Here is a 27,155-nt window from a genome sequence, read left to right on the forward strand (position 1 = left end):
ATTTTAACCAGAAAGTTATTTGCAATTGATACAGGCTGGGAAAGGGGAAATTGGTTTTCTCTAATGGAGGAATATCACTGAGGACATCCACCATGCTCCGATGTACTTGTTTTGAATTGATTTGGTTTGGTCTTGTCTTAATTTCTTTTAAGTTTGTTATGATTCTCGGCTTTTGGTTTTTGTTGCTTTCTTTAGTTTTTTGTTTTGTTTTGTTTTTTGTTTTTGAGGGAGAGAATAAGAACTTGAACTTTGGTGGGTGGGAGGTGCAAGGAGCTGTGAGAGGGGGTGGAATATGATCAAAATATACTGTGTGGAAAAAAACTGATGAAAAAATTTTAAGAGAAAGTAAATGGTTCATTTCCTTCTACCTAACAAAGACCATTTCTCTATTCATAGACACTGAGACTATTCAAATGTATAAATAAGCAAACTATTTTATTATCTGTACAAGGTGATATTCAAGAGCATTTGACAGCCCATCAATGAGGAGATGGTTGGCCAGTCCACGGTCACTCCACTCAGGAATATTACACAGTAAAGGGAATGGAGGAGATATAAATTGTTCCCTGTAAACAGTCTGTTCACAAAATCATGTAGTCAATGAGAAGGAGCTTCTTTGTACCACAAAGGAAAACTCATTAAAGACACAGTCCTGGGGCAGGAGAGCTGCCGATGGTTAGGAGCACTGGCTCTTCTTACAGAAGACCAGGTTTGGTTCCCAGCATTCACATGGTGGCTCACAACCACCTGTACTTCCAGGACTATGTCATATTCTGACCTTGGAGGACACCAGGCCCAAATATACACATAAAATAAATAAGTCTCTTTTTTGAAGATGTATTTATTTTATGTATGTGAGTATACTATGGCTGTCTTCAGACACACCAGAAGAAAGCATCCGATCTCATCACAGATGGCTGTGAGCCACCATGTGGTTGCTGGGAATTAAACTCAGGACCTCCGGAAGAGCAGTCAGTGCACTTAACCACTGAGCCAACTCTCCAGCCCCAAATAAATAAGTCTTTAAGACATTAAAAGCACAGCTCTATGTTGTCCGCATATAAAGAACACGTGCTTATAATGTAGACATGCATGTGTGTGCATCTGTGTTAAGTGTGGGTAACAGTGGGTGATGAAGGATGGAGTTCTGGGAAAAGAGCACGCATACACGAACGAGGACAGAAAGCTTTTTTTTTTTTTTCTGGTTTCATGGTGGATATGTGAATTTAACTTTCTGTGCATTGAAGAAGCAAGAACCATTTTGCACTTCAAAAGAATCCAACATATGTTAACACCTTTGAGGCAACAAGTGTGGAAACCGGTTTTAATTCCACTGACCATTTGTGAAATAGGAATTAGACATGAGTAGTCACACTGACCCAACTTGGGAAAGTTATTTTTAAAAATTTGTTCTAGGGGAAGGGTTTGATAACCTGAATTTTTTTTCTTTTTCTTCTATATAAAACCATACCAAATTCTATTATGTTATTTGACATTGTGTTTTATTATATTAGAATAATATTATATTATTTTACATTATTATTGTATTGCTATATATAAAACTCAGTTTTTAAAAACAAAGACACATGGCTGGAGAGATGGCTCAACTGTTGGGAGTCCTGGTAGTTCTTCTAAGGACCTGGGTTTGAGTCCCAGCTCCCACATGGTTGCTGACAGCTATCTGTAACCCATTCAGGAAAATCTGAGGGCCATACGTACACACGCATACAAAAAAAAAAAAAAAAAAAAAAANTGCTGACAGCTATCTGTAACCCATTCAGGAAAATATGAAGGCAAAACGTACACAAAAAAACCAAAAAAAAAAAAAAAAAAAAAAAAAAAAAAAAAACACTTATACACATAAAGTAAAATAAAATTTTAATTAAAAGATACAGATTCTCCCTCATGTTTATGATTTTTTGCCTTTAAAACTGATTTTTAAAATATTTTAAGCCACTTGTGGTGGCGCATGCAGGAAGGATATGCTCAAGAAGCAGAGGCAGGAGGATCACAACTTTGAGGTCAACCTGAACAACATCTCTAGACTGGCAAGATGGCTCTGCGGTCACGGCGCTTGCGGCCAAGCCTGACGCCTTGAGTTTGATCCCTAGTGTATACATGGTGGAAGAAGGGGGCCAGCTTGTACAGCTGTCCTCTAATCCACCACGCTAACACACCAGCATGTTCACACACACACACACACACACACACACACACACACACACTAAGTATAAAAATATATTTCCAATTATTTTTAAATCTCAAGGACATTTTAATTGATGGGGGGTGATTGTAAATGAAAGCACAGGGAAAGAGAGAGACATTTTGTCCAGCGGTGCTCCCATCCTGGAAGGGGTGGATCACGACTAGAAGGACCCTTCGCTTTGAAAAATAAAATGCAAATATGTGGCAATCAAATGTATAAGACCACATCAACCCAAACAAATGACAGGAAAGTGCCATGTGTTTCATAGCATTTTTAAATAATTTATGCACATAAATTTATTCAGATATCACAATTGTATACCATGAGAACGTTTATTATACAGTTGGTTTTTAATTCTTTCACCTCTGTTTTCTTCTACTGTTTTTTACTAGACCTTTAAAACAAAATTTGCCCGAAGTTAAAAGAGAAAACCACTCTCCCTGCTGAATGCTGTCACATTTAAAGGTTATGTAACTTGTCTATCCAGAACTGAAGCTGCGGGAGGGGTGGGGGGTCACACTTAGTAGTGGATCCCAAGTTAGCCCTGAGGTCTAAATAGGAAAATATCCTGTATAAACTGTAGCAAAACTCTCATCTCAAAATAAAACACTCTGGGATTTACAATTAGGTTCATATTCAACAGCTTTAGGACATCCAGGAACTGACAGGAGTTTTAGAAATGACAAAGAAAATCTCTTCACATTCACAAAACAAAACTCAAACCAGGAGAAGGAACCTGAACCCTGGCGATGCAGAAGTCTGCTTCCATTCCTCACCATCCGGTCCCCACTGCCGAAGACCCTCACACCCAGCAAACGCCGGGCACGGCTCTCTTTTCATTGTTTGCTTTCCAGAACTATCATTGGAGCCAAGAAGGTTCCAATCATAGAAGACTTATCAGTCGCTTGAATGGAGCTCTGGGTTCTAACTCCATAGCAGGCTCTAGGATTGGGATGGCAGGATGGCAGGAAGGAACATGTGGTATCCACTCATCCTCCATAAAGCATACTCATAGTCGGACCATCTTGGACCAGTTTCTAGAACTTTCTAACTATTATCTGATTACTCAAAGTCCACTGCTCTATATGAGAAGGACAGCTTCGTCTTTCTCCCGTATTCATTTTCTTCTAAAGCAACGGGAATCACACTACAGCCAAGAGACTGCTTTCAAAGCAAGCCCTGGTCAGCAGCAGCAGATCTCATACTGAGGCAGACTAGGAATCCCAATTCTCCCTTAGAGTAAGATGCTGTCCTAGGTGAGCCGATGCCAGCTCCCACAGAATCTACCCCCATGCCCATGCAGGCTGGAGGCTATGGGGAGCTCTCCAGGGGTCTGATTCTCTCAGGTCTGGGCCCCTCCTGCAATGTTACACATCAAAGCCAGAGCTGACACTGATGCAGTCACGCTATTGGCCACCTGGGGCATCATCACCTTCTAGTAGAACAGCCAAGGTTAGGAGAACTCCAGCCCTATCAGGTTTCACATTGTTTGGGGAATCTGGGTAGACTCTTGGACTCTGCAATCTGTCTAAATACACACCATCCGAACAGATTACAGAGACAACCCTTGGGGGGATGGGGGGAGGTGGGTGGGAGGAGGGGTCCCTGTGAGCCACCGCAGCTAGTACACTCACAAGCACAGTTCTGGCCTTTCAGTTTGCATATTTAACTCAATGTCATGCAAGGTCCCCATTAATATAACCTAATGCTGAGAGCTGCCAATGGTCTGACAGAGGCGTCACCCTTCATCACAGTCTTGCTTCAGCCTGGGGCAGAACTGTATGTGTTGTACCTGGCATCAGCAACACCTGAAAAAAACGGCCAAATCCAGGTAGCATTCCTGATAGCATCATTCTATAATATTAATAATAGCAATAATAATAACAACAGCAATGCCTCCAGACTAATTTCCAGCCACTTATCTAAAATGTTCAGGAATAAACACAGGAATCCAAGGGTGAAGAAATGAACAGCTGGTTCCAGTTACACCAATGTGCAGAACTGGCAGCAAGTAACTTAGAGGTGACTTTCCATTCTTTGTGGTTAACTCTACCCGCGCTCTGATGGTCCCAGGTCTCCTTTTGTTATCTATGTGACTTTGTTGGTTTTTAAGAGTCCATCATGGCCAGGTTCCTTCCTTCTTTAGAAGCCGTGGCCCTCCACATGGTTGCTCAGTTTGAGGGGCCAAGGGCTGGCAGCACAGACCATGATCCATGCAGTGACCAACACTGGAGGACAGCTGGGGAAACAGCTGGAATTTCCCAAACAGGAGGAAGAGGAGGGACTTTACAGTGCGACACTGTCACTTGAGCAGCACTCAGGATAACTGAAGATGCTTCCAGACTCCTGGGGATAGCAGGCTTTACATCATTTGGGGACTGAAGCCAGCCCCCTCCCCACAAGCCTTTCACCTATAACTTCCTTATCTCTACTCCAGAGACCTGGTCCCAGCCGCCAGCTGGGAAGGAATGGGCAGAGAGCACTTGGCACACTTTCTCTGAGTCTATAAACCCATTCTCTAGCCAGCATCTTGAGTCCTCTTTCCTGATGTGCAGGATGAGCTTCCAGAGACAGGGGAATCCAAAGCTGAAGGGGACCATCTTGCTGCCCTTGAGGTATCAGGTGTGGCCAGGAAGCCTGGCAGGAGCTGAAAAGGTGGCACAAAGTCCCTCCTGTCACCTGCTGTCTTCCTCTAGTGCAGCAAGCACACTGCCCACGAAGGACATGATGGACCAAATGTGCAGAACTTTCCCCAGTCCTCCCTAATGAGCTTTGTGAGTTTCTGCAGAATGACTGTGAACTTTTTCTTCTTCTTGGAAGCAAGGAGAAAAGACCAGGGAGAGGAGCAGCGGACAGCTCGGGGGGTGGGGTGGGGGGGAAGGGTGGGGGGATGGATGGTCCATCTGGGAACCAGTTGTCTCTGCTTACTTACTGGTGGCAACTGTTCACCCAAGGGTCACAGGCAGAAGAAGCAACTGACATACAACTCTGGCTTTAGTATGCACAGCCATTCCCATGGCCACGGTGCCCATAAATCTCCACAGAGAGACAAGTCCCAAGATCTCACTTAGAAACAGCAGCACTGACACTATCTTGGAAATATTTCTTCTGTCCAGTTTAATCCTAATTGACTCAAACATCGAAAAGATTTAAAACACACTTCAACTTTAAAGATTTAAAATACACTTTAACTTTCCCCTAACTGTACCTATGTGTAAATCCCTGAGAAGACACCTGTCGGCTGGGAATTCACTATTTACAGTTAATAAACACAGTGCAAGCCTAGCCCCAAGCCTGCTCCTCTGCTCCTCCAAGCCAGGAGAACAGAAGCCACAGCCCCGCCCTCCATCCACTCCCTCGGGTTAGAGGTCCCAGCCTGGTAATGCAGAGAGACTACCAACGGCTTCTCGAGAGCCTTTGTTCCTCTGCCTCCTTAGACCCCAGGCATCTGGTGCAAGGACGAGCAAGGAGTTTGATAATCAAACTGGGGAAGGAAGAAGGTGGAAGACAAGGCGATACCAGGGAGCAGATGTGACAACAAAGTCATAGGGACACTTGCTGGAGACAGCAGAGAGAGGGGCTATCCATCACACATGTTGTCTCTGGAGATTTCATGTAGTCAGACACCAGGTCCAACGTCATCCTGGTGCCAGACAGGGGTGGTACACTTAAGACACACTTCCAAATACTCGGGAAACAAAGAAACTCCCCGTGAGCCCCTTGCTGCAACACCACGGATAATCACTCACGCTTAATTGGAAACTCTGAAAATGGATCATGAAAAGGTAGATTTGGAGGGACCGAAACCGTACGTCTCTAATTGGTCTGCAGCAGGGACCCAGGCATGGTGGGGTAATATGTCATCTCTAATGTGACATTAACACAGTGGAAACAGGTTGTATGATTGGTGGCGCACTGGTGCCAGACACCAAGTCATCCTCTGCAGGAGCTGCCTCAAACTGGCTCTCCATGTGACAACCAGGAAACATCCAGAAATGGAGTCTTTTACCAAAGATGAATCTGGGTGTCCAGAAGAGCCTCCTGGGAGGAAGTGAGGGCCACCCACAGCCTCAGCTGAGAAGTCTCAGTTTCAATACTAAGGCAACAGTCACCTCGGTGCTTGGTACAGTACTGGGGTACAGCTCCCCCTCTGCAGCAGGGAAATGGATTAAACCTGTTTATGTTGTCATCTGTGGACAACCAGCTTGAGGAAGGTGGCTTGGAATCCTGTGGCACTGCCTCGGCTAGCAGTGGGGGCTTGTGACAAGCTAGGTGGTGCCAGGAAGACAGAAAAGATGACCCACAAAAATAACTGAGAGGGGTCGCCATCCTCACAGCCCCCAAGGAGATGTAGCTAAACCAAAACCCTGGGTCCCAAGGGTGAACCCAGACAATTGATCTCAGTAGTTTTAGAGGAGAGCTTAAGACCCCAGCGTTCACCCTGGTATTTTTCTAGGGTTAAAGAGAAACTTACTAAAATGTGATTATTTTTTTAAAAAAAAAAACATTGAATGGTGGTACTGGTGTCAAATCCACCTGTGAGCAGCTTGGGATCCTGTTTTAGGGTGTTTGGGGGGAGGCTGGTGTGAGATAAAGTTATTCAATACTTAATGGTACCAATTAGGAAGAAATAAGCTTAAGCCAGTTTGCTCCTCCCACCCCCAACCCTCCCCCCCCCCCCCGTGTAAGACAGACCTCAGCAAAGCGCTTCCAAATCAGCCTGTAATATTCTGACTCTGTGGCTTCCAAGTCTTTACATTAAATATTCAAATAAAGTGCGTGTGCAACAGATACTCTAAGACCCAGCTGGAATTTCTCAGTGCTTTGGAAATAGAAAGGAAACTCTCACTGGTGTGTTGGCACCCAGGATAAATCCCATCTCTGCCCTGCCAAAGTCCCCACATACTGGAAGTTCTATAAAGCTGGCGTGGGCATGAGCCAAGCACCAGTCATCAATGGCGAGCTCTCAGTAGAAAAACACACAAGGGACTCTCTGGACTTGAATCTGAAGGAGGTGGCGACCATCAGAGTGTAGCCCACTCTGGGAGAACCTTTCCCAAACTAGTATCCAGTGTGTTGCACCTGTTCCAAAATGCTGCCCTTCGACAGTTGGCAGCATTCTGACTGTCCTACCCTCTGCGTCTTCCACAGTTTTAAGGATCCACGTGTGCTGTTTGTAAGCATATATGACTTTGTCTATGCTACTCATCCATTAAAAACTGCCTCCAATTAAAGGATCGTCTTCCTCAAGCCGCCTGGAAGATGGAGCTATCCAAGGCCCTTGCTTAAAATGAGTTCGCCCCTAGCAACATATTATTTCTGCAATGTGCCATAATCAGTTTCGATGAAGTGACTGATTGGCAGTGGGGGTATGGGGGTGGTAGGAACAAAAGAGTTTTAAAGAATGAAAGGAAGTAAGACTTCATATCTCACTTGATCACTTTGGATAGAAGCCGGTGCCTTTCTCAAGTAAAAACAGGCATTTGGCATTACTCAAGTTAATAGGAAAAGCCAGTGTACAGGTGTGGCCATAGGACACTAGAAGGCAGAGGCCAGAACCAAATGGCAAGGGGAGAATCCCTTCTGTGTAATTCACACAGTCATTACAAGTATTTATTGCTAGAGACAGCATTTTAAACAAATACGAGTATTAAAACTGACTTAATTATAAAGAGCCCATACTTGTAAAATGCTGCAATTTTTCATAAATAACTAGATACAAAATTATGCGAAAATGCCCTTTGATAAACTGGGCTTTTAAAATTCTTAATTGGGGTTCTTTAAGGGTGACTTCTAGGTAAACTGACCTCTTAGTGTATAGACTGTTCAGGGAACTGGTTTTAAACAAAACCACCCGTACTTTTCCCAGTTCTGTCTTGGGAGCAATGTGGACCGTCCTTGGTGGATCTAGGAAAGGTGAATGACCCGGAGGCTGTGTGATTCAGCATGTACCCATGGCAACAGGAGCATCCCTCTCTGTGGTGCTGTCTCCAGCGCCTGCCTGCAGCCTCCCAAGCAGAACCCGCGTGCTGCTTCCCCGCACCCAGCACAGGCGCCATGAGAGTCATAGCCCCTTCACGTCCTTTTCCTCCAGCGTGGCGCCCGCTTTTCTTTCTGTGCCTCTGCCTGGCGCTTCTTCTCCGCCTCCTCTGCCTTCCTCTTCTCCTCCTTGACCTCCTTGTACCGCCACTTAGGGATCTGCAGGTAGATGCTGTCCTTGGTGTTGCCCTTGGACGCTGCACGCTCTGGCTGGAAGGTGGGCGCAGGTGCCTTGCTGATGCGCACTCTGGGGACCACCACGCCCGGCCGCACACTGCTTCTCCGAAGCAACTGCAAAGGCAGGAGGCTGGCCTTCCGAGTGACAGGGGCAGGAGTGGACTCCGACGCCGCGGGCAACTGGTGAGACTGGGAGTTAGCTCTGGGAGTCTCCAAAATCTGGGATTGTGGCTCAGAGCCCTCTACCTTGTTGCTGTCCCGCGCTTGGGCATCCAGGTTGCCCCTAGTTGCTAGGATTTCCTGCACCGCCAAGCGTCGTTTCCCCACACAGGGAGGGTTCTCGGGGCACACGGTCTGACAGACTACAGCAACAGCGGGACTGTAGAGGCTCGTGGTCATCCTGACCATGTGATCAAGGACACCTCCATCTTCCAGGCTCTGGCCAGAGGAGCGGGAGGTGAGAGTGGACCGCAGGAACGCGGTGAATCTTTGCAAGCAGTTTTTGGAACCTGACTTCTTCAAAACCGCATCAGCGGGAAGTGGCAATTCCAGCTTGTACTTGTCCCCAAACTGCTCTGGACAGGGTCGCTCCATCAGCCTCTGCATAACGCGAACAGCCTCCGCTCGGCCTGTGAATGCAGCCCACTCCTGTGGTGACAGCCCACGACGGGGATCCCTTGCTTGAACGTCTGCCCCTGAAAAACAAAAGCACACATGCAGCAATGGGGTGGGCTGCTAGAATGTTCCTTCACAGGCCGAGAATGGTGGCAGAATTCAGGACGGTATTTACAGGGAACCTGGCCTGGCCCAGTCACAGTTCCTATGCTCACAAGGCACCGCCCACAGCCTTGCAAGTGCCTCTTAGGCGGTTCATCTTTCCTAGATAAAAACCTGCAACAAAGCCAGGCAAGGTGTCTCATGCCTGCAACCCCAGGTGCTTAGAGAGGTGAGAAAATCTCAAGTGTGAAGCTAAGCTGGGCTAAATACTGAGTTCTAAGCAGCCTAGGCTCCACATAGCAACACTTGGTCTCAAAGAGCCCAAAGTAAGCGAACAGATTTGTTTATTTGCTTGCTTGTTTTAAAGAATTCTCCACGAAGCTGGTGAAATGGCTTAGTACCTGCCACCAGGAACCCATACATCATCATGACTCTTGCCTGTGTGCCACAGTACTTGTGCTATCATGCCCCCCCACACACACACACGTGTATACATACTCACATGCGCCCACACACACAAATACACATATACACAAATACACATGCATGCACACATACTCACATGCACCCACACACACAAATACACATAAACACAAATACACACGCATTCACACATACTCGCATGCACCCATACACACAAATACACATATATACAAATACACATGCATACACACATACTCACATGCACCCACACACACAAATACACATAAATGAATGCAATTTTTACAGGCCCCACCATCACCTGAACAATGAGAGAGGAACATTCTAGCAATGAGGGCTGTCCTGTCAGTAACTGGCAAAACCTGGTGACACCTCACCTCTGTGCATAGCTATGGTAGGCTTCCTATTGACATGGTAATGTCCTGCTTCTCTTGGAGCACACAGCTGCCTCCACAAGCCAGTGGGCACTCTAGGATGGAGGTGTAACATATTACCTAAGGTTTTCTCGGAGCATCTTACCCTGAATGTGAGGAGTATGCATTTAACAAAGACTCCTGATGAAATGGTGTCCCAGCAGCTGAGGCTACCTGATGCTGCAAAGCCACTGCTAGAAGCCAAGCAGGCACCGCCTTCAGTCTCCTCTACTCAGATCCACATGCTTCCAGCCCAACCAACACCATTATGCTGGATAATTTTGTATTCGCTCGGCTAGGCCATAGCACTCAGTAGTTTGATCAAACGCGCAAAGCTAATAACCACAAGCCTGAAGAGATCTGACTCTAAGTCAAAAGGGTTACTTTCCAAATGTGGTGAGCCCCATCCAATCAGGTGCAGGCCGTAAGAGCAAGGGCGAGTTTCCTGAAGCAGAGGCTCCTGCCTACACACCCTCTATGAATTTCAGACTTCTGAACCCCCACCATTGCCTAAGACAGGGCATATAAATGAATCACTCTAGTTATATGCCCTGAGGGCTGTTTCTTTAAAGACATCCCTTATCTTCCTTAGACAGTTACTTCCTGAAAATGTCTCTACCATGGCCCCTTCTGCAAAACACACGGCAAACTTAAACCCCAACTCAGCTGAGACGGGCAGTACATTTCTACCTCTGCCTTTAGAAATGGATACAGAATTGCTGTTCAGTTCATCTTGGTCCAATCTCACCGCAACATAGTTGCAAATCATGCAGGGGTTCTGGTCCCATTACTCCCTACTGGCAACGCATGCAGGAGAACTGGGGCAATTAGCCTGGGAGCTCTCTAGGGACCCAGCCGGCAGCACATCTGCATTCATATCTCACACAGACGCAACACAGCAGCACATGAACCCTGGCTGTTCAGTTATTCTGAGCCTAGAATGTAGGGCTCAGTCACATCCCTGCCATGCAGGCCCACAGCAGCCTCAGGGCTGGGAAGGCTACCTCCCTTAAGTTCCTCTGCTAACGGGGCCTTAGTCCTATGACACACTAAAGAATAGTTGTCTTAGAAAAGTGGCAATTATTTGGAACTGGAATTCAGGAGGAACTCATTAGCCAGAGCACAATTTATAAACTAGCAAAAATGAAAAGGGGGCAGTAAAAATGCCACTGCAAAAAATAGATGACACATTAAACCTTAATTAATTGCGTGTCACGTTAAAAGGGAACAAACTGCGAAATTAAAACCGTAATGAACATTTGCATGAAAGAGACATTTTTCAAATGCTAATGAAAAATGAAAGGAATGGCTGCCCAGAACTTAGCCGTCTGCCTCCAACCTTTTAACATGATCAGAAAACACATGCTATAAATCAAGAAGACAGGCCAATCCTGTCACAGCAGCCCTGGACCCCAGTCACATGCTCCAAGTTAGCGACCCACTTTCTCAAGAAACCACTGCTGAGGCCAACAGCAACTGAACTGTGAGAGACGGGTTCAGCTGCCCCTGGCCTCCCCAACAGACTGGGCACAGGATCCGCACTGGACATCAAAATCTGAGGTGGGCCAGGGTCCACATAAAATGGTGTGTTTGCATAGCATCCATGCAGATCACCCGCCTACATATCGGTGGTCCTCAACCTGGGAGTCACCACCCCAACGAATATCAAATATTCTGCATATGATTCATGACAGTGGCAAAAGTTACAGTTATGAAGTAGCATTGTAATACTTATATGGTATGGGGGGGGGGAACATCACCAAAACCAGAGGAAATGTATAAAAGAGTCGCAGCATTAGGAATGTCAGGAACCACTGCTGTTTACGGATACACTGAAACATCTCCACTCGATACAAATGTTATCTATCATTGTTACACTGTGTTTAGGTAAAGGCAACAAAAAAAGGTCTGTCCACCTGTGTTTGTGTTTGTGTGTTTGTGTGTGTGTGTCTGTGTGTGTGTCTGTGTGTGTTTTCTGTCAGAGCTAGCTGAACCCACAGACAGAGAATCTGAGACATGGAGCTAGCAGAACACAAGTTGCAGTGCTGGGGTTTGAACCCAGGACCCTGTACATGCCAAGAAAGTGCTCTACCACCCTGGAAGATGATTCACACTTTATAGGAATAAAGTTACTTTCAAGGAGTAACTGCGAGAGCTTTGGAAGTGCTGCTTAAGGTAGGCCACCAGCACCCACAATCCAGCCAGCACCATTTCACCCACTGAACAAAGCCGGAGACAAGTGGCGTGGGCTCTCACTGTGGCCATACTGTGTGCTGGAAGCTGCCTACGCACTCAAAGCAATGCTAGACCCAACTCTACACAATACATCATGATTGGTTTAACCTAGGGTTGTTCAATGTTGAAAGTACCGGAATCTTTGGCCAGTTCATCCTTAGTTATGGGGCTAGCCTGTGCACTGTGGGAATTTTAAGAACATCCTGGTCCGTAAAAGATGCCAGTAGTAACCCATTTGTTGTAACAGCCAAACTCTTGGCCGTATCAAATACCACCTAGGAGATGACATGCTCCATCTTAGAATCACCTACGCCATCATCTGGCACTCCTGGGGTGGCTACGTCTTGCAGATGCTGGACTCTAGCCCAGTGGTCCACAATACAGTCCCTGTCACCTCTCTCCCTCTGTGCTTCATGCTAAGGTCACATTCTAGAAACTCTACACCAAGTCCTTTCAGTGCAGACTCCCTGCTTGTAGGGATCCTTCTGGCTCATAAGTGGAACCAGAACTTCCTGCCCTCCGTATAAACTGAACACAGCTATGTGTTGACACAAGTCACCTGGTTTTGTTTTGGTTTGTTTTGTTTTGGTTTTTGGTTTTTCGAGACAGGGTTTCTCTGTATAGCCCTGGCTGTCCTAGAACTCACTTTGTAGACCAGGCTGGCCTCGAACTCAGAAATCCGCCTGCTGGGATTAAAGGCGTGAGCCACCATGCCCAGCATGTCACCTGGTTTTTGAGAAGCGTACCAGGAGAGATTGTCTAAGAAGATAGCAAACCTACAAGGAATAGTGTCTGCAGCCTGCTCCATGCCTCCTTCCCAAGCCATTCTGTTCCCAAGAACCACAACGCTAGGCTTCAGTCTCCTGCTCTTCCTGCAGGAGAATTCCTGCAGCAATTACATCACACTTCAGGAATAAAGAGAGCTCTGTTGAGCAAGTCTGGAACCTGGCAAACTCCATGGAAGGAAGGAAGGAAGGAAGGAAGGAAGGAAGGAAGGAAGGAAGGAAGGAAGGAAGGAGAGAGAGAGAGAGAGAGAGAGAGAGAGAGAGAGAGAGAGAGAGAGAGAGAGAAATCACATCGTTGACACGGCTCCTCAGAGCCACTTACGGAAATAGACCTGTCACTTTGGTGCATTAATATTCCGCTGGGTTGACAAGGTGCTGCATGTCCCTTTCGATTCTTATCAGAATGGCTGACATTATCAGGAAAGCTAATTCAAACAGCCACCAGTTGGCTTGCAGAATCGGCTGCATTTGTCATTACACTCGGCGTTCCGATAATTCTAACGTTATTTTATTCCATCTGACAATGCAGATAAGGCCTGACATGTGCCTGTGTGTTATAGACTCTGGAAAAATCTAAAGGGTTTAGATGGTCAGCCAATTCAATCACTCATTATTTCTAGGTGAAGTGGTTCCAACGGAATGTAATAAAATCGCAAGTCAGAAACAAAAATCTGGTGTTAAAAGCACCCAGGAACTGAGGCATAGTGAATTCTAACAACAACAAAATAATAACTGGAATGAGATTCATGTGTTTTACTGTTACTATGTAGTACTGCGTGTGCCTTTTGCTTTTATAATAATTATTGGATGATCATTCTTCAGTCTGCTACTGATCACTGTCCCCCACCACACATAAACACACTCTGTGCTGAGGGGCCAATTTAAAGAAAAGCACAGGCAGGCTGGAGAGATGGCTCAGCAGTTAAGAGCACTGACTGCTCTTCCAAAAGTCCTGAGATCAAATCCCAGCAACCACATGGTAGCTCACAAGCACCTGTACAGCTACAGTGCACTCATATACATAAAATAAATCAATCTTTAAAAAAAAAGAAAAAAGAAAAAGAAAAGCACAGGCAATGGGTTCCTATGACTACCTCCAGTTGCTTAATACTGGTATATTTAAATGGAAATTAACATCAAAACAGTGCCAACTTTTAAAATATGTCAACAGGCATCCTTACCGCTGCTGGACAAACCTGGGGAAGCCATGACTCACACATCTACACAAAAGGATTATAAGCTAACAAGAGAGGTATACGTGAGAATATTCTAGAGGTTAAGTACTCCAGTCAAGACTTCTTGGGGAGCTCAAATGCACCCTAAAAGAGCTACCACGCCAGTATTGTCTGGAGCAGAGCAGGCCGGGAAGGAGGATTGCGTCCGCGGACAGACAGGTCGCTTCTGACTTTAAAATCCTATCTCACTTTAATTAGTTGTAATCTGTGGCCCTTAATGAGAGACAACCACACATATAGGGTCATTTGGTAATATCTGCAGGCATTTGGGGGTGTTCCAACTGGAGGGTGCTCCAGTCATCTGGTAAGTGGAAGTCATAGATGTAAACAAAACTCAAATGATGACAACCATACAGTTCAACAATAACAACAACAACAGCAACAATCTATTCCTTACTGTCACTGTTTCTGTGAGAGGCATGGGTCTATTTAAGATTCGTTCTTTAAAAGACTCCTCCTGACGTGTCTAAGGTCTAAAGAATGCACAGGGCAAGAAGGCTTACCTGCCAGCATCAGGGCTCGCACACATTCCGTTCTGCCCTGCATGGCCGCTTTCATGAGGGCCGTGAAGCCGAATATGTTCCTTCTTTCTAGGTCCAGACCAGGGAAATAATTCAGCAAGTAGTTGGTGATGGTGGCATGCCCTGAAAGAGAATTGGACATTCATGAAGTCCATGTGCCCACAGAGGTGGTCACTTCTGCGTGGCAGAGAAAGAGACAGGCACTGCCCATCGTCTGCCCGAGCTGACTGTCACCTGTGTGTGCGCTCTTTACATCTCCAACACAATTCTCCTGGATGTAGGCGAGAGTGGAATGTGGGAGACACTGCCCCAGCCACACGGGGTAGCTCACTGTGGCCAGCCAGTCTCCCTCCCAGAAGGCAGAGGCAGAGTCAGGCCGTGCTGCCACATGGGAAGTGACCTCCCTTTCCCACAAGCAGGGTGCAGACAACTCCCAGCAGGGGTCACCAGGGCAAACAGATGCCAGGCTGCAACGGAGCCTGGGAAACATATCCAAGTATGGAGGGAGCCTCGGTGGGGAAACCCATCAAATCAGGAGCATCTATATCTTCAGTCATGTGGAGCACCTCTGGTTAACACGCAAAATACGTTGTATTTCTCCCTCCCTTCTTTTCACCCCACTCCACACACCCACCTCTCTCTCTCTCTCTCTCTCTCTCTCTCTCTCTCACACACACACACACACACACACACACACAGTCATAAAACCTAAGCAGGTGAAGACCTGCATTTTAAAACACGAGTCTTCCTTTTCGCACCTTGTTCTTCCCAAACACAACCTGGTTTATACTCATTCCCAGGGCTTTGAAATGCCAGGCACGGCACTCACACTGGGGGCCTCTTGGCAAGGACCACAAGAAAGGCAGGAAAACAGCTAGCTGCACAGCAGAAATGGCCAAGAGCTCACCTTTCCCAGCCCCGTGATTTAATCCTCCCCACCCACCCTCGGCCGTCAAAATCAGGTTCCAGCAGTCTGGTCACTGGAGCTGGATAAAACTATCCTGGGACTGACGTGCACACTACAATCTGGCTAGCAGGATTTTTGGCCTGTACCCCTAAAACAAACGCAACCAAACACCATTCCTCCCCAGCCCTTGACAACCAAGAAATATCTAGACATAACCTCATGGTCCCTGAAATGGGGCGGGAATGGGGTCCCACTCTACCCGCGCTCTTTTCAACTGCACTATCAGAAGCACAGATACAGGGCCTCAGGGGCATCCCCACCCCCACCTCCACCCCCAGCTCTGTACTTGACACAGTCCCTTTTCATGTGGGGAAGCCAGGCCCCTGTGTTTGAGCCCCGATCCAAGCCTGATCCCAGGGCAGAGGTTGAATGTGTGTTACAACATGGAACCTAGAACCAGGGGGCACCTTGGGGTTCTCCTGCTTGCCTGCAGAACAAGAAGGACAAAGCTGGTGGCGGCTCTGAGAATCTGTTTCCCTGCTGAGCTTCCAGTAAAGTGGGCTTGGGGATGGACGTAGAAGCNGGGGGGGGGGGGGGTGGACATGCACATGTCTTTGGTCCCCTCCACAGTCCTTCCACTGTGTGAGCACAGTATTAAATCCACCTAGTATGCTGAGTGGCTTCCGTCAACCAAACCCCACCCAAGTGACACAGATATCCAGGTTGGAACCCTCGTGATCCCTTCTGAAGGACATTACATAGTCCAGGCTTCTGCCCACACCCTCCAAACGCAATCCTCGGGATTGGCCTGTCACCAACTTATAGATTAGCAATAAACAAGCCCCATAAACTGGAGTTCTGATTCTGAAGAAGCAAGGCTACAGCTTACCACTGAGCTCAGCCACAGCTGTGAAAAGATGGGTCAGCACCTCGCTGAGGGTTCCAGCGCTAACAAGACCAGGCTTCTCCCCAGGACATAGCACACAGACTGGAATGGGATGGTGCTGCCTGGACTCACTGACCTCTTGACCCTCCTCTGTGTGATGGGTTCAGGATGAAGCTGGGGGTGGTCAGGAGTCCATGACAGCTCAATAGCTCTCAAGCCGGTGGGGTAGAAGAAGACCTTCGATCTAAAGTTAGCTTGTGTTCTGCTTGAACACTTGTCACACGGGTTGGATTTAGACTGGGTCTCGGTGAAACGAATTACGATTTGTTTCGATCTTTTTCTTTGAAAATGTGACGCCGAATGTCAGTCACAATTTGCATCAGGTATTCGTTGTACACACACACACACACACACACACACACCAGTTTAATTTTAAAATGCCTTGGCTAGCTCAAAGACTAGTGTCCTAGTCAGGGTTTCTATTCCTGCACAAACATCATGACCAAGAAGCAAGTTGGGGAGGAAAGGGTTTATTCAGCTTACACTTCCATACTGCTGTTGATCACCAAAGGAAGTCAGGACTGGAACTCAACCAGGTCAGGAAGCAGGAGCTGATGCAGAGGACATGGAGGGATGTTCTTTACTGACTTACTTTCCCTGGCTTGCTCAGCTTGCTCTCTTATAGAACCAAGACTACCAGCCCAGAGATGGTACCAACCCACAAGGGGACCTCCCCTCTAGATCACTAATTGAGAAAATGTTTTACAGCTGGATCTCGTGGAGGCATTTCCCCAACTGAAGCTCCTTTCTGTGTGATAACTCCAGCTGTGTCAAGTTGACACAAAATTAGCATTCCTAAACCTTCCCTTCTATCCCAGGCCCAGTCAGGGAAGTGGCCAGTGGCCACCCACCCGAATTCTCAACCAGATAGCTGGTTGGCTATCTTTCCTGTAGCTCCTAAGTTCCATTCTTCTCCCCTGAGTCATGTGACTCTCTGTCTCCCCTTTCCCAGTTCCTAGCCCTCACAAATCTTAAGGTCCTGCCCCATCTCATTGGCCGCTGGCATCTTTATTGACCGAACAAAAACCAACTGGGGACAAGGACATGCAGATTTCTAATTAAATCAAAGCATTAGAACCAATCCCCAACACGTGTGGATCCTGAGCGTGCTGGTGGGATGATGAAGCTGACTTGGGGGGGGGGGGGGGCGTGGCCTGATGCTGCTCCTTGAGTTTCACAGAGACCCGCCCACTCGTGTCTCAGTAGTGCTGTCATCCTCAGATCTCTGCTCCTTTCCTGTTGGTCCAGCCCCGCCCACTCTGTGTCCAGGAAACAGCACAGCGTTCCCTGGAGGGGAGGAGGATCCGCACCAGGCAGCAGCTACACATTGCTGTTCCTGCCTCGATTAGTTTTCCTGCCTTGTTTAAAATAAACTTTCAATTTCAGAATAGTTTGGATTTAATCAAAAAAAAACCAGCAGACTTCACACAGAATTCCTGGACATGGCTTACCCGGTTTCCCTGTTAAGATCTTGAGTTAGTATGATTGATGCAGTGAGTGAGCCAATATCCACACACTGTTAATGTCTTAGTTAGGTTTCTATAGCTGTAAAAAACAAAAAGCAAAAAACAAAAAACAACAAACAAACAAACAAAAAATCACCATGACCAAAAGCAACTTGTCAAAGAGATAATTCAGTCCGCTTACATATCCAGGGCACAGCCTACTGAGGGAAGCCAGGGCACAACTCAAGGCAGGAGCCTGGCAGCTGGGACTGACTCAAGCCACAGAGGAAAGCTGCCTGCTTGCTCTGCATACCTTATTCCGCTTGCTTGCTTATACACCCAGGACAACTTGATCAGGAATGGGAGCACCCGCAGTGAGATGGGCCTCACACAGCAACCACCAATCAAGAGAATGCCTCACAGACTTGTCTATAGGCCAATCTTGTGGAGGGATTTTCTCAATCAAGAGTCCCTCTTCCCAAGTGACTGTGTCAGGTTGACATAAAACTAACCAGGACAGTTAGTAACTAAATCCCCTTCTTTATTTTGATTTCCTTGGACGCTCCCTGCCGTCATTTCCCCTGTCCCCTTTTCCAAGGCAGTATTTTGCTATGCAGCCCTGGCGGTCCTGGAGTTTGCTATACAGACTAGGTTAGACTATAGAACTTGCAGCAATCCTCCTGCCTCTGCCTCTTCAGTGCTACCACAGTTGGCCTCTAACGTCCTTTTTCGGTTCTGGGTTCCCATCCACGATTCCGAATTGCCTGTCTGTGTCTCTAGGCTCCTGGTGGCTGTGATGTTTTCTCAGACTGTCTTTGTGCTTGATGGTCTTAATAGGTCTGCATGCAGGATTGATGTATTGTCGGAGGCCCTCTATTTGAACTGTGCCTTGGAATTGGATTGCAGATAGGAGCCCCTCATCATAGCTTCAGAGGGCATGTACTACAAACACAACTTTGGTCCCTTGGCTCGGTAGTGGTGGCCAGTTTCTCCACTGGGAACTGGAGCTCCACGCCCGCTTAGCCGTGTTCTATATGCTCTGGGGAGAGCTCCAGGCTCGGTCTTCAAGTCAGGAGGAAGGAGTTGCTTTCTGCTGGTGTCGGTGGAGTTGTTGCCCGCTCAGGGACTTTGGGTTCTTCGTGTGGTTTGCTCTTTTGTTTGCTTGCGTTTTTTTGTTTTTGTTTGTTTTGTTTTGTTTTTTGTTTGCTGTTCGCTTTTTTTGAGGCAGGGTCCCGTGTATTCCAGAGGAGCTGCAGCCTTGTTACGCAGCTTAGATGAGCTTGACCATCGTGCCTCTGCCTCCCATGTGCTGGGCATACAGGTCTGACCAGGACTTCTCCATTTATCTTTTTTGCTAAGAACTTTCTGCACATGTTCTCTGCTGTGCCTTTCATAATTGTGCATTAATATGATCTCTCTGTTTTATAGACACAGAGTACTTGATCCCTGCTCAAGAGTACCTCATCCCTGCTCAAGAGTACCTCAGAGTTTGGAGGGCAGGTCTGGGAATTGGACTCTGTTTTTAGAGTAAGCTCTCTGAAATATAGTGGTAACCTCTTAGTTACATTGGGTACCAGCTGTGCTCTTTCCTTGGGCAGGGCAAGGCTCATTGCTGGGAGGTGGGGAGTCTGGTGATTCTGCCCTTAAGATGGAACCAACTCAAGCAGTGTGTAAGTTAGGTTAGATTCAAACCAGCTTCGGATATCCTGACTTCAACACGATACACATAAAATATCTGTGTAATGGGCAGTTTTCTTCTCTCTGCCCATTCAACTTGCCACAGGTATGTGTATTTATACTAAATACATAGTCATTTCAGTGCAAAGGCACCCAGATACTCAAATCCTGACTGTCGGCTGGAGCTTTGACAATCTAAGAGTCCTTGCCCATCCCCAGGCTTTTTCCAGAAGCGAGAGCAGCAACTTTACCATGCAGTCTGTTTTCAGTAGAAATTAAAGATGGGGGGGCTGATGAGATGGCTCAATGGGTAAGAGCACTGACTGCTCTTCCAAAGGTCCCGAGTTCAAATCTCAGCAACCACATGGTGGCTCACAACCACCCGCAATGAGATCTGACACCCTCTTCTGGTATGTCTGAAGACAGCTTCAGTGTATAATAATAAATAAATCTTAAGAAAAAAGAAATTAAAGATGGACCAGATGCTTCTAACAGTGTGCAAACATTAACTGTTCTCCTTAAAAGTCAGGGCAAGTGGAGACTAGGATAGCTTGTGTGTGTGTGTGTGTGTGTGTGTGTGTGTACAATGAATACCTGATGCAAATTGTGACTGACATTCAGCGTCACATTTTCAAAGAAAAAGATCGAAACAAATCGTAATTCGTTTCACCGAGACCCAGTCTAAATCCAACCCGTGTGACAAGTGTTCAAGCAGAACACAAGCTAACTTTAGATCGAAGGTCTTCTTCTACCCCACCGGCTTGAGAGCTATTGAGCTGTCATGGACTCCTGACCACCCCCCAGCTTCATCCTGAACCCATCACACAGAGGAGGGTCAAGAGGTCAGCGAGTCCAGGCAGCACCATCCCATTCCAGTCTGTGTGCTATGTCCTGGGGAGAAGCCTGGTCTTGTTAGCGCTGGAACCCTCAGCGAGGTGCTGACCCATCTTTTCACAGCTGTGGCTGAGCTCAGTGGTAAGCTGTAGCCTTGCTTCTTCAGAATCAGAACTCCAGTTTATGGGGCTTGTTTATTGCTAACCTATAAGTTGGTGACAGGATTCAAAGCGTTCCTGGGAGGGTGGTTGGAAGCTCACAACCAAGTGAGAGCCCAAAGCGGTGGAGCCAAACTCACACATGCACAGTAATGCCATCTCTGCATGAGCAGGTAGATTTATGGTTCTCAGCCAAGTTCAAGTCTATATGTCCTGATCAACTACCCCTAAGCTGCATTTGGGGAAACTCCAACTTTGGGGTTTTTTTTTTTGCTTTGGTTTGGTTTGGTTGTGTGGATGTGTATGCACATGTGTGTGTGCCTGCCTTTGTGCATGCATGTGTGTGCGTGCATGTACATGTGCAGGTGCACAGAGTGTGCAACTTCAGAAGGCCAGAAGACAACATTGAGTCTCTTCCGCAACCATCTCGCCCTTAGGTCTTTGAGACAGGGTCTCTCACAGAACCTGGGACCTGTCAATCTAGCTAGTTGAGCTGGCAACAAACCTGTCTCCAAGTCCCCGGAACTGGGGTTGCAGACATACACTGCCACACCTGAATTTTTTGACATGGGTTGTGGGTCTGAGCTCAGGTCCCCTTGCTTGTGTGGCAAGCACCTTACAGGCTGAGCCATCTCTGGAGCTCAGAACTATCAACTGGTAAATCACCTGCCTCAGAGCAAACTGCTCTGTCAGGAGACGATTTACCTCCCACTTCATGTGAGCCAAGAACCATGGGAAGGGAAACTCCTCAGTTCCCCCACATCACCCCCACAACATCCCCACATTCACAAGGAGTCCCTGGCCCATCTTTCCCACTGAAACCCCCCGTGACTCTGCACCCATTCAAGTTACCAATCCCCCACACACACTTCAATAATGTGTACTTGTGCATAGTGCATATGTATACGCAGATGTGTGTATGGGGTGTGGCAGTGTGGATGCGCAGGTGTGTGCAGGTGTGTACCTGTAGACAGCCAAGGTTGACACTGGATGTCTCCCTCACTCACTCTCTACCTTATTTCTTGAGACAGGATCTCTCAGTTGGATCGAGAGCTCACGCTACTACTGCTAGCTGCCTGCTCCAGGGACTCCATCCTCTGCCTTCCGAGTGGGATGACAGGTGGACCACCACCACATCTACTCATCATTTACATGCACTCTGAGGATCCGAACTCTGACTCTCAACACTTGCACAGCAATAAGCCACCTCTCCCACCAAAACTAACGTTACTCAAAATCTTGCCACCTTCCCAGCTCTATGGTAGTAATGGCAGCAAAGACCATGATAACATCATAAACCAAGCTGCCAACCTACCATCTTACACCTCCCGGATTAAGAGCCATTCTGGGCCCGCTTTCCTGGAATAGTTAGCCGCCATTTGCCTAGGCATATCAGTCTCACCATCCTTGCAGACATGTTCATACTAATCACATGAAAGGCCCATAGTTCCTCATCCTGTCCCTGGCTATGTGACATCATGATTCTATCACCACGTCCTGAGCACTTCCCCCAAGGAATATTTGCAGGTAGGAAGCCGACAGATGCTCAAATGTACTAGCTCAGACACTCCCTATCCTGGGAACTCAGCTTCTCCCCCACGCTCCCGGAGTAGATCATGACCCAACTGCCTCATTACTCCCTAAAGGAGCATGACAAGAAATGCTAGCAAAACAGTTGCCCTGGGTAAAGTGATCAAGAACAGGGTCCCCAGTTTAATCATAAATGAAAGCAATAAAATCAAGACCTCAGCCTGTCCACAGAGCATTAATAACGAGCATTAATAATGTCTGAAAGTCAACTCTGCAGAGACAGGGAGTCACCCGGCAGTAGCTAGCTGGCATGCATGTCTAAGCCTCTCATCTTACTCAGTCTGAGGGGTGGAGGGGGTGGGGGTGGCTCCACTGTTAAGTGAGCACTGCTCTTACAAAAGACCCACCAAGTTTAGTTCCTGGCACCTAAGGAGTTATAAGTAGCTCACAACCTCTTTTAACTCCTGTTCTACAGAATCTAGTGCCCTCTTGTGGACTCCTTGGGCACCCACACTCATGTACACACACACACACACACACACACACACACACATAATTAAAAATAGAAAGCATGTGTTTCCAACAACCACCCGGGTACCACGGGTCATCCCACGCCCTTCAGTCCTGTGCTCTCTGGCTACTGACACTCGTCCAGCTGTGACTGAACGAACGGCCTCCCAACAGTTGTCCATCAATACTGTGGTGAACCAGACGCTTGTCCACTCTGTTACTTGACACCCCCACAGCACTGATCGCTTCCCCCTCCCTCTTTCACAGACCTGTCTTTCTGTGAGACCTCTGGAAGCTCACCCTCTGACCCTCCATCTCTCTGCCTTTCTTGTTCCTGGGAAGCTGCTCCTCCTCAGTTGATGGGAAAACCCTCTCCTGATCCCACGTGCCCTCCCTTCCATGATTCCGCATGGCCTCCCTTCCATGATCCCACGTGCTCCATGTTTTCAATTATGACCTCTAAATCTCCAACACACCCGCATCTACTTCTATTAGTTTCTCATCTGCATGTCTACTGCGTATTTATCCTGGGTGTTCCACAACTATGCTAAACCTATTGCATCAAACCCCAAGCATCTACCCCTCTGGACTGTTCCTCCCCCGTCTCCAATGACTTTTTTCAGTGATGGATACCACCAGACACCTGTGCTCCATCCCAAACCCTCTCCCCATCTCCTGCATGTGCATGAGACTGCCAATCTCCAATGCCAGGAGCCATCTAGGAGAAGCTAAAAACTAGCCGGTGATCTTCCTGAGATGGTTCTGCCATGGACTGTCAAAGTTAAGGACAGAATGGCTTCTCTAGGCAAGGCCAAGAAGAATTTCATTTAAGAAAGAGTCCTGCTATTAATATGCTTTTCCTATTGTGTGTGTGTGTATATATATATATATATATATATATATATATATATATATATATGTAAATTACTAGGTTTTAGCCTACCCTTTTGAGCAGATATGTCTGCAGAATGATGAAGATGTACTGTCTTATAGATGATCCTATAAAAGTTCCTGAAATTATGGCTGGAGAGATGGCTCAGCGGTTGAGAGCACTGACTGCTCTTCCTGAGGTCCTGAGTTCAATTCCCAGCAACCACATGGTGGCTCACAACCATCTGTAATGAAATCTGATGCCCTCTTCTGGTGTGTATGAAGACAGTGACAGAGTACTCACATGTATAAAATAAATAAATCTTTTAAAAAAAGAGTTCCTGAAATTATAGTATTAATTATTAAGCTCTTTTATAATAAGACTGCTATTAAGTCCTTTCTGATGTCAAAACTGCAATGAGAATGCTGCCAGTCTTCAAGTGTCAAGAATTAATTGCTTCTGAGATAACAAGCAGGCATTCAACTTAGAGCACATTCCAAGATGTTGTAAAACCATTAACCAATGGCCATAAAAGGGGAGTTAATGATTTACTATAAGTGCAAGGACAAAAGATAAAATATTGACTGGGTTTATCTATACAAACTTCACTTATAACTTAGTCACAAAAGTTATGGTCTTTAACTCTCCATGAACCTGTAGAGCTAATGACAGTTGATGAATGTTCAGTCAGGTAATTACTCTTAATGGATATGCATGTAAACATTCTCTGTTGTAAACTTCTTATCCAATTTATGATTTGAATTTATGTTTGAACTTCTAGAGACTTTAATAACTAAGCCACCTCTTCCAGCAAAAATAATGTTCCAAAAAAATGTGAACTTTGTAGAAAAAAAAAAAAAGAATGCTTGAAAAAACATGTGATTTATTCTTCTAGAAAAGGTACAAAAGACAAGGAAAGATACATTGTCAGGCTGAACACTGGAAAGCATAACACTGGAGAGAGAACATTGGGAGTAAGGCTTTGTCGCATCAAGCTGGAGGGGAGGACAAGATTACCAGAGCCTTTCTCCTTCACCTGGTGACCTCACAGCTCTCCTCTGTATTATGGTTTGCTTTGAGGCTTTTTCCTTTTTTTAAAGATTTATTTATTTTATGTATGAGCACACTGTAGCTGTCTTCAGACCACCAGGAGAGTATATCAGATCCCATTACAGATGGTTATGAGCCACAATGTAGTCGCTGGGAATGGAACTCAGGACCTCTGGAAGAGCAGTTAGTGCTCTTAACCACTGAGCTGAGCCATCTCTCCAGCCCTTTTTTTAAAAAAAATTATTTTATGTATATTAGTATAGTGTAGCTGTCTTCAGACACACCAGAAGAGTGTATCAGATCCCACTAAAGATGGTTGTTAGCTGTTATGGATAATGCCACCATAAACACTGCTATGTAAGTACCTCTGTGGAGGCTGCAGATCCTCTGTTAACCTGTGGCCCCTGTATACACCCTACCCAGAACACCCAGCCACCCTTCATCTGACTACCTGATGCACCGTCCTTTCCAATAGTCATCCCCCTGGTTTTTGCAACAGCATTTGAACCCTGACCCTCAGTGTGCTAAGGTGAGCCAGAGCCCTCTAACTGGCCGCAGACTCCAGGGTCGGTGAATAAAAAGATGAAAAGATGCTCCTTCCAGAGAAGCTCTCTTGTCGGACACTTAATAGTCATAAACCATCATTTAAGATTAAACGGTCACCAAAGTAAGCAACCACTGACTCGTTCAACATTGTCACAAGCACAAATTATGGCTAAGAGTCTTCCTGTCACTAAAAACAGGGACGGATGAAAGATGTCTTGCTCTATCTGTGCAAAGCTGAATTAGAACTGGAAACGGGTGATTCTAGTTAGAGCAGCCGTCCCAATCTCTGGGTCTCAACCCTTTCCACAGCATCACGTAGCAGATAGCCTGCACATCAGATACTTACATTATGATTCGCAACAGTAGCAAAATTACTGTTATGAAGTAGCAATGAAAATAATTTTACTACAATATGAGAAACTACGTCAAAGGGTTCCAGCATTAGGAAGATGAGAACCGAGGTGTTAGAGAATTTGGTTTTCCACAGTCTTGTCTGACTCAGCGTAGTTCTCCAAGTCAGGCCAGTAGAGGGAGCTGTTGGCTTTGGAAATGCAGTACCCCTGTAGGTGTGCTGGGATACCCAGGGAATGCCTAATAGAGGAGGGGAAAAGCCAGAGTTGGGGCAGCAGAGATGGAGAAGTGGAGGGAAAGGGAAGGAAGGGGAGGGAGGGGAGGGAGAGCAGTGTCTGAGCCCGCTCTGCCTGACTGAGCTGCAGGCATAACTTAGTGTGCCATAGCTCTGAAGACTGAAAGAGCAGGCAGGGTTAGGAAACCAAAGACTTGCCAAATTCTAATCTTTTCTTTAAAACAATAGAAGAGGGAAGGAGGAGGGAGAAGGAGGAAGGAGGAGGAGGGGGAAAGAGGAGGGAGAAGAGAAAACAAGCCCTTCCTAAAACTCAAAGTAAAACAAGATCCTGATGACTGGAAGTGATAAAACTATTGTTTTAAAAATGAAGGGCTTGGCTTGGACTCACATGTGCATGAACACACACACACAGAGAGACACAGACACACACAGAGAGCATTTTAAAATAACAAAGGAAGTCTGTTTTAAATAGGGCTGACAAGGTTTGAGCAGTAAGTACAGGAGAGGTCCGGGGATGCCCCCCCCCCCCCACCAAGGAAACGCTTTTCAGTTTACATTTTAACAAATGTGCACACCTCCTCCCTAGGCAATTTGCTGAGCTGGAAGCCTGGGCAGGCAGAAGCAGGTGGGAGCCTGGGCTGGTGGGTGTGGGCAGCGATGGGAGTGGCACAAGCAATCCAGCCACGTAAGGGGTGGATGAGCAAACTGGCAAGCAGGGGGCAACAACCAGAAGCCAGAGAAAGAAAGGAAAAAAAAAGAGAAAAAAAAAAAAAACAAAACACTGTCAGAACAAAACAAAAAGGAAAGAACAGAAAACAGGTTTTCTTTTTAAATCCAAGAAACCCTATGCAGATATCAGGCACTAATTAAGGTCGCCTCTGCAGGGCTGTCGTAACAGACCATATGTGGCTAAGAACAGCTGCCAATGGGGCCCAACCCAAAATTGTAGCTGAACTGAAGACGGGGAGGGTCTCCTTGTTTCCTTGTTGCTGCTTTGTGTGGTTTTGTTTGCTCTGTTGGTGTTTGGTTAGTTTCTTTCTTTTCTTTTCTTTTCTCTTTTTTTTTTTTTTTTTTTTTTTTTTTGTAACTGTTTGGCTCAGTATCAGGTCCCAGTCCTTCACGGTGANTTGTTTGCTCTGTTGGTGTTTGGTTAGTTTCTTTTTTTTTTTTTTTTTTCTTTTTTTTTTTTTTTTTTTTTTTTTTTTTGTAACTGAATGGCTCAGTATCAGGTCCCAGTCCTTCACGGTGACGCTGCACTCAGACCAGGTAAACACTCAGCAGTTCTCAGGAACTGTGTAAAGTAGGTTTCTGATTGCCAGGAGAAGT

At 46.4% G+C, this 27,155-nt stretch overlaps 1 protein-coding gene across 2 annotated transcripts in view; it reads right to left on the minus strand.

Annotated features, from left to right (window-relative positions):
• Nucleotides 1-6,891: 6,891 nt before the first annotated feature.
• Ankrd33b (ankyrin repeat domain 33B) overlaps nucleotides 6,892-27,155 on the minus strand; it is a 71,755-nt gene continuing 51,491 nt past the window's right edge. Inside the window, exons 3-4 of one of the 2 annotated variants that reach the window (XM_021208795.2) lie at nucleotides 14,752-14,892; nucleotides 6,892-9,117 (exon numbers count right to left, since the gene is read on the minus strand). In XM_021208795.2, the coding sequence (XP_021064454.1) occupies nucleotides 8,282-9,117; nucleotides 14,752-14,892 (977 nt within the window). In that variant the 3' untranslated portion in view covers nucleotides 6,892-8,281. Of the gene's footprint in view, nucleotides 9,118-14,751; nucleotides 14,893-27,155 lie in introns of those variants that run through there. The other variant, XM_029543947.1, reaches the window with a different exon arrangement.

This window comes from Mus pahari, chromosome 11, assembly GCF_900095145.1.
Source record: "Mus pahari chromosome 11, PAHARI_EIJ_v1.1, whole genome shotgun sequence".
NCBI classification, from domain to species: Eukaryota; Metazoa; Chordata; class Mammalia; order Rodentia; family Muridae; genus Mus; species Mus pahari.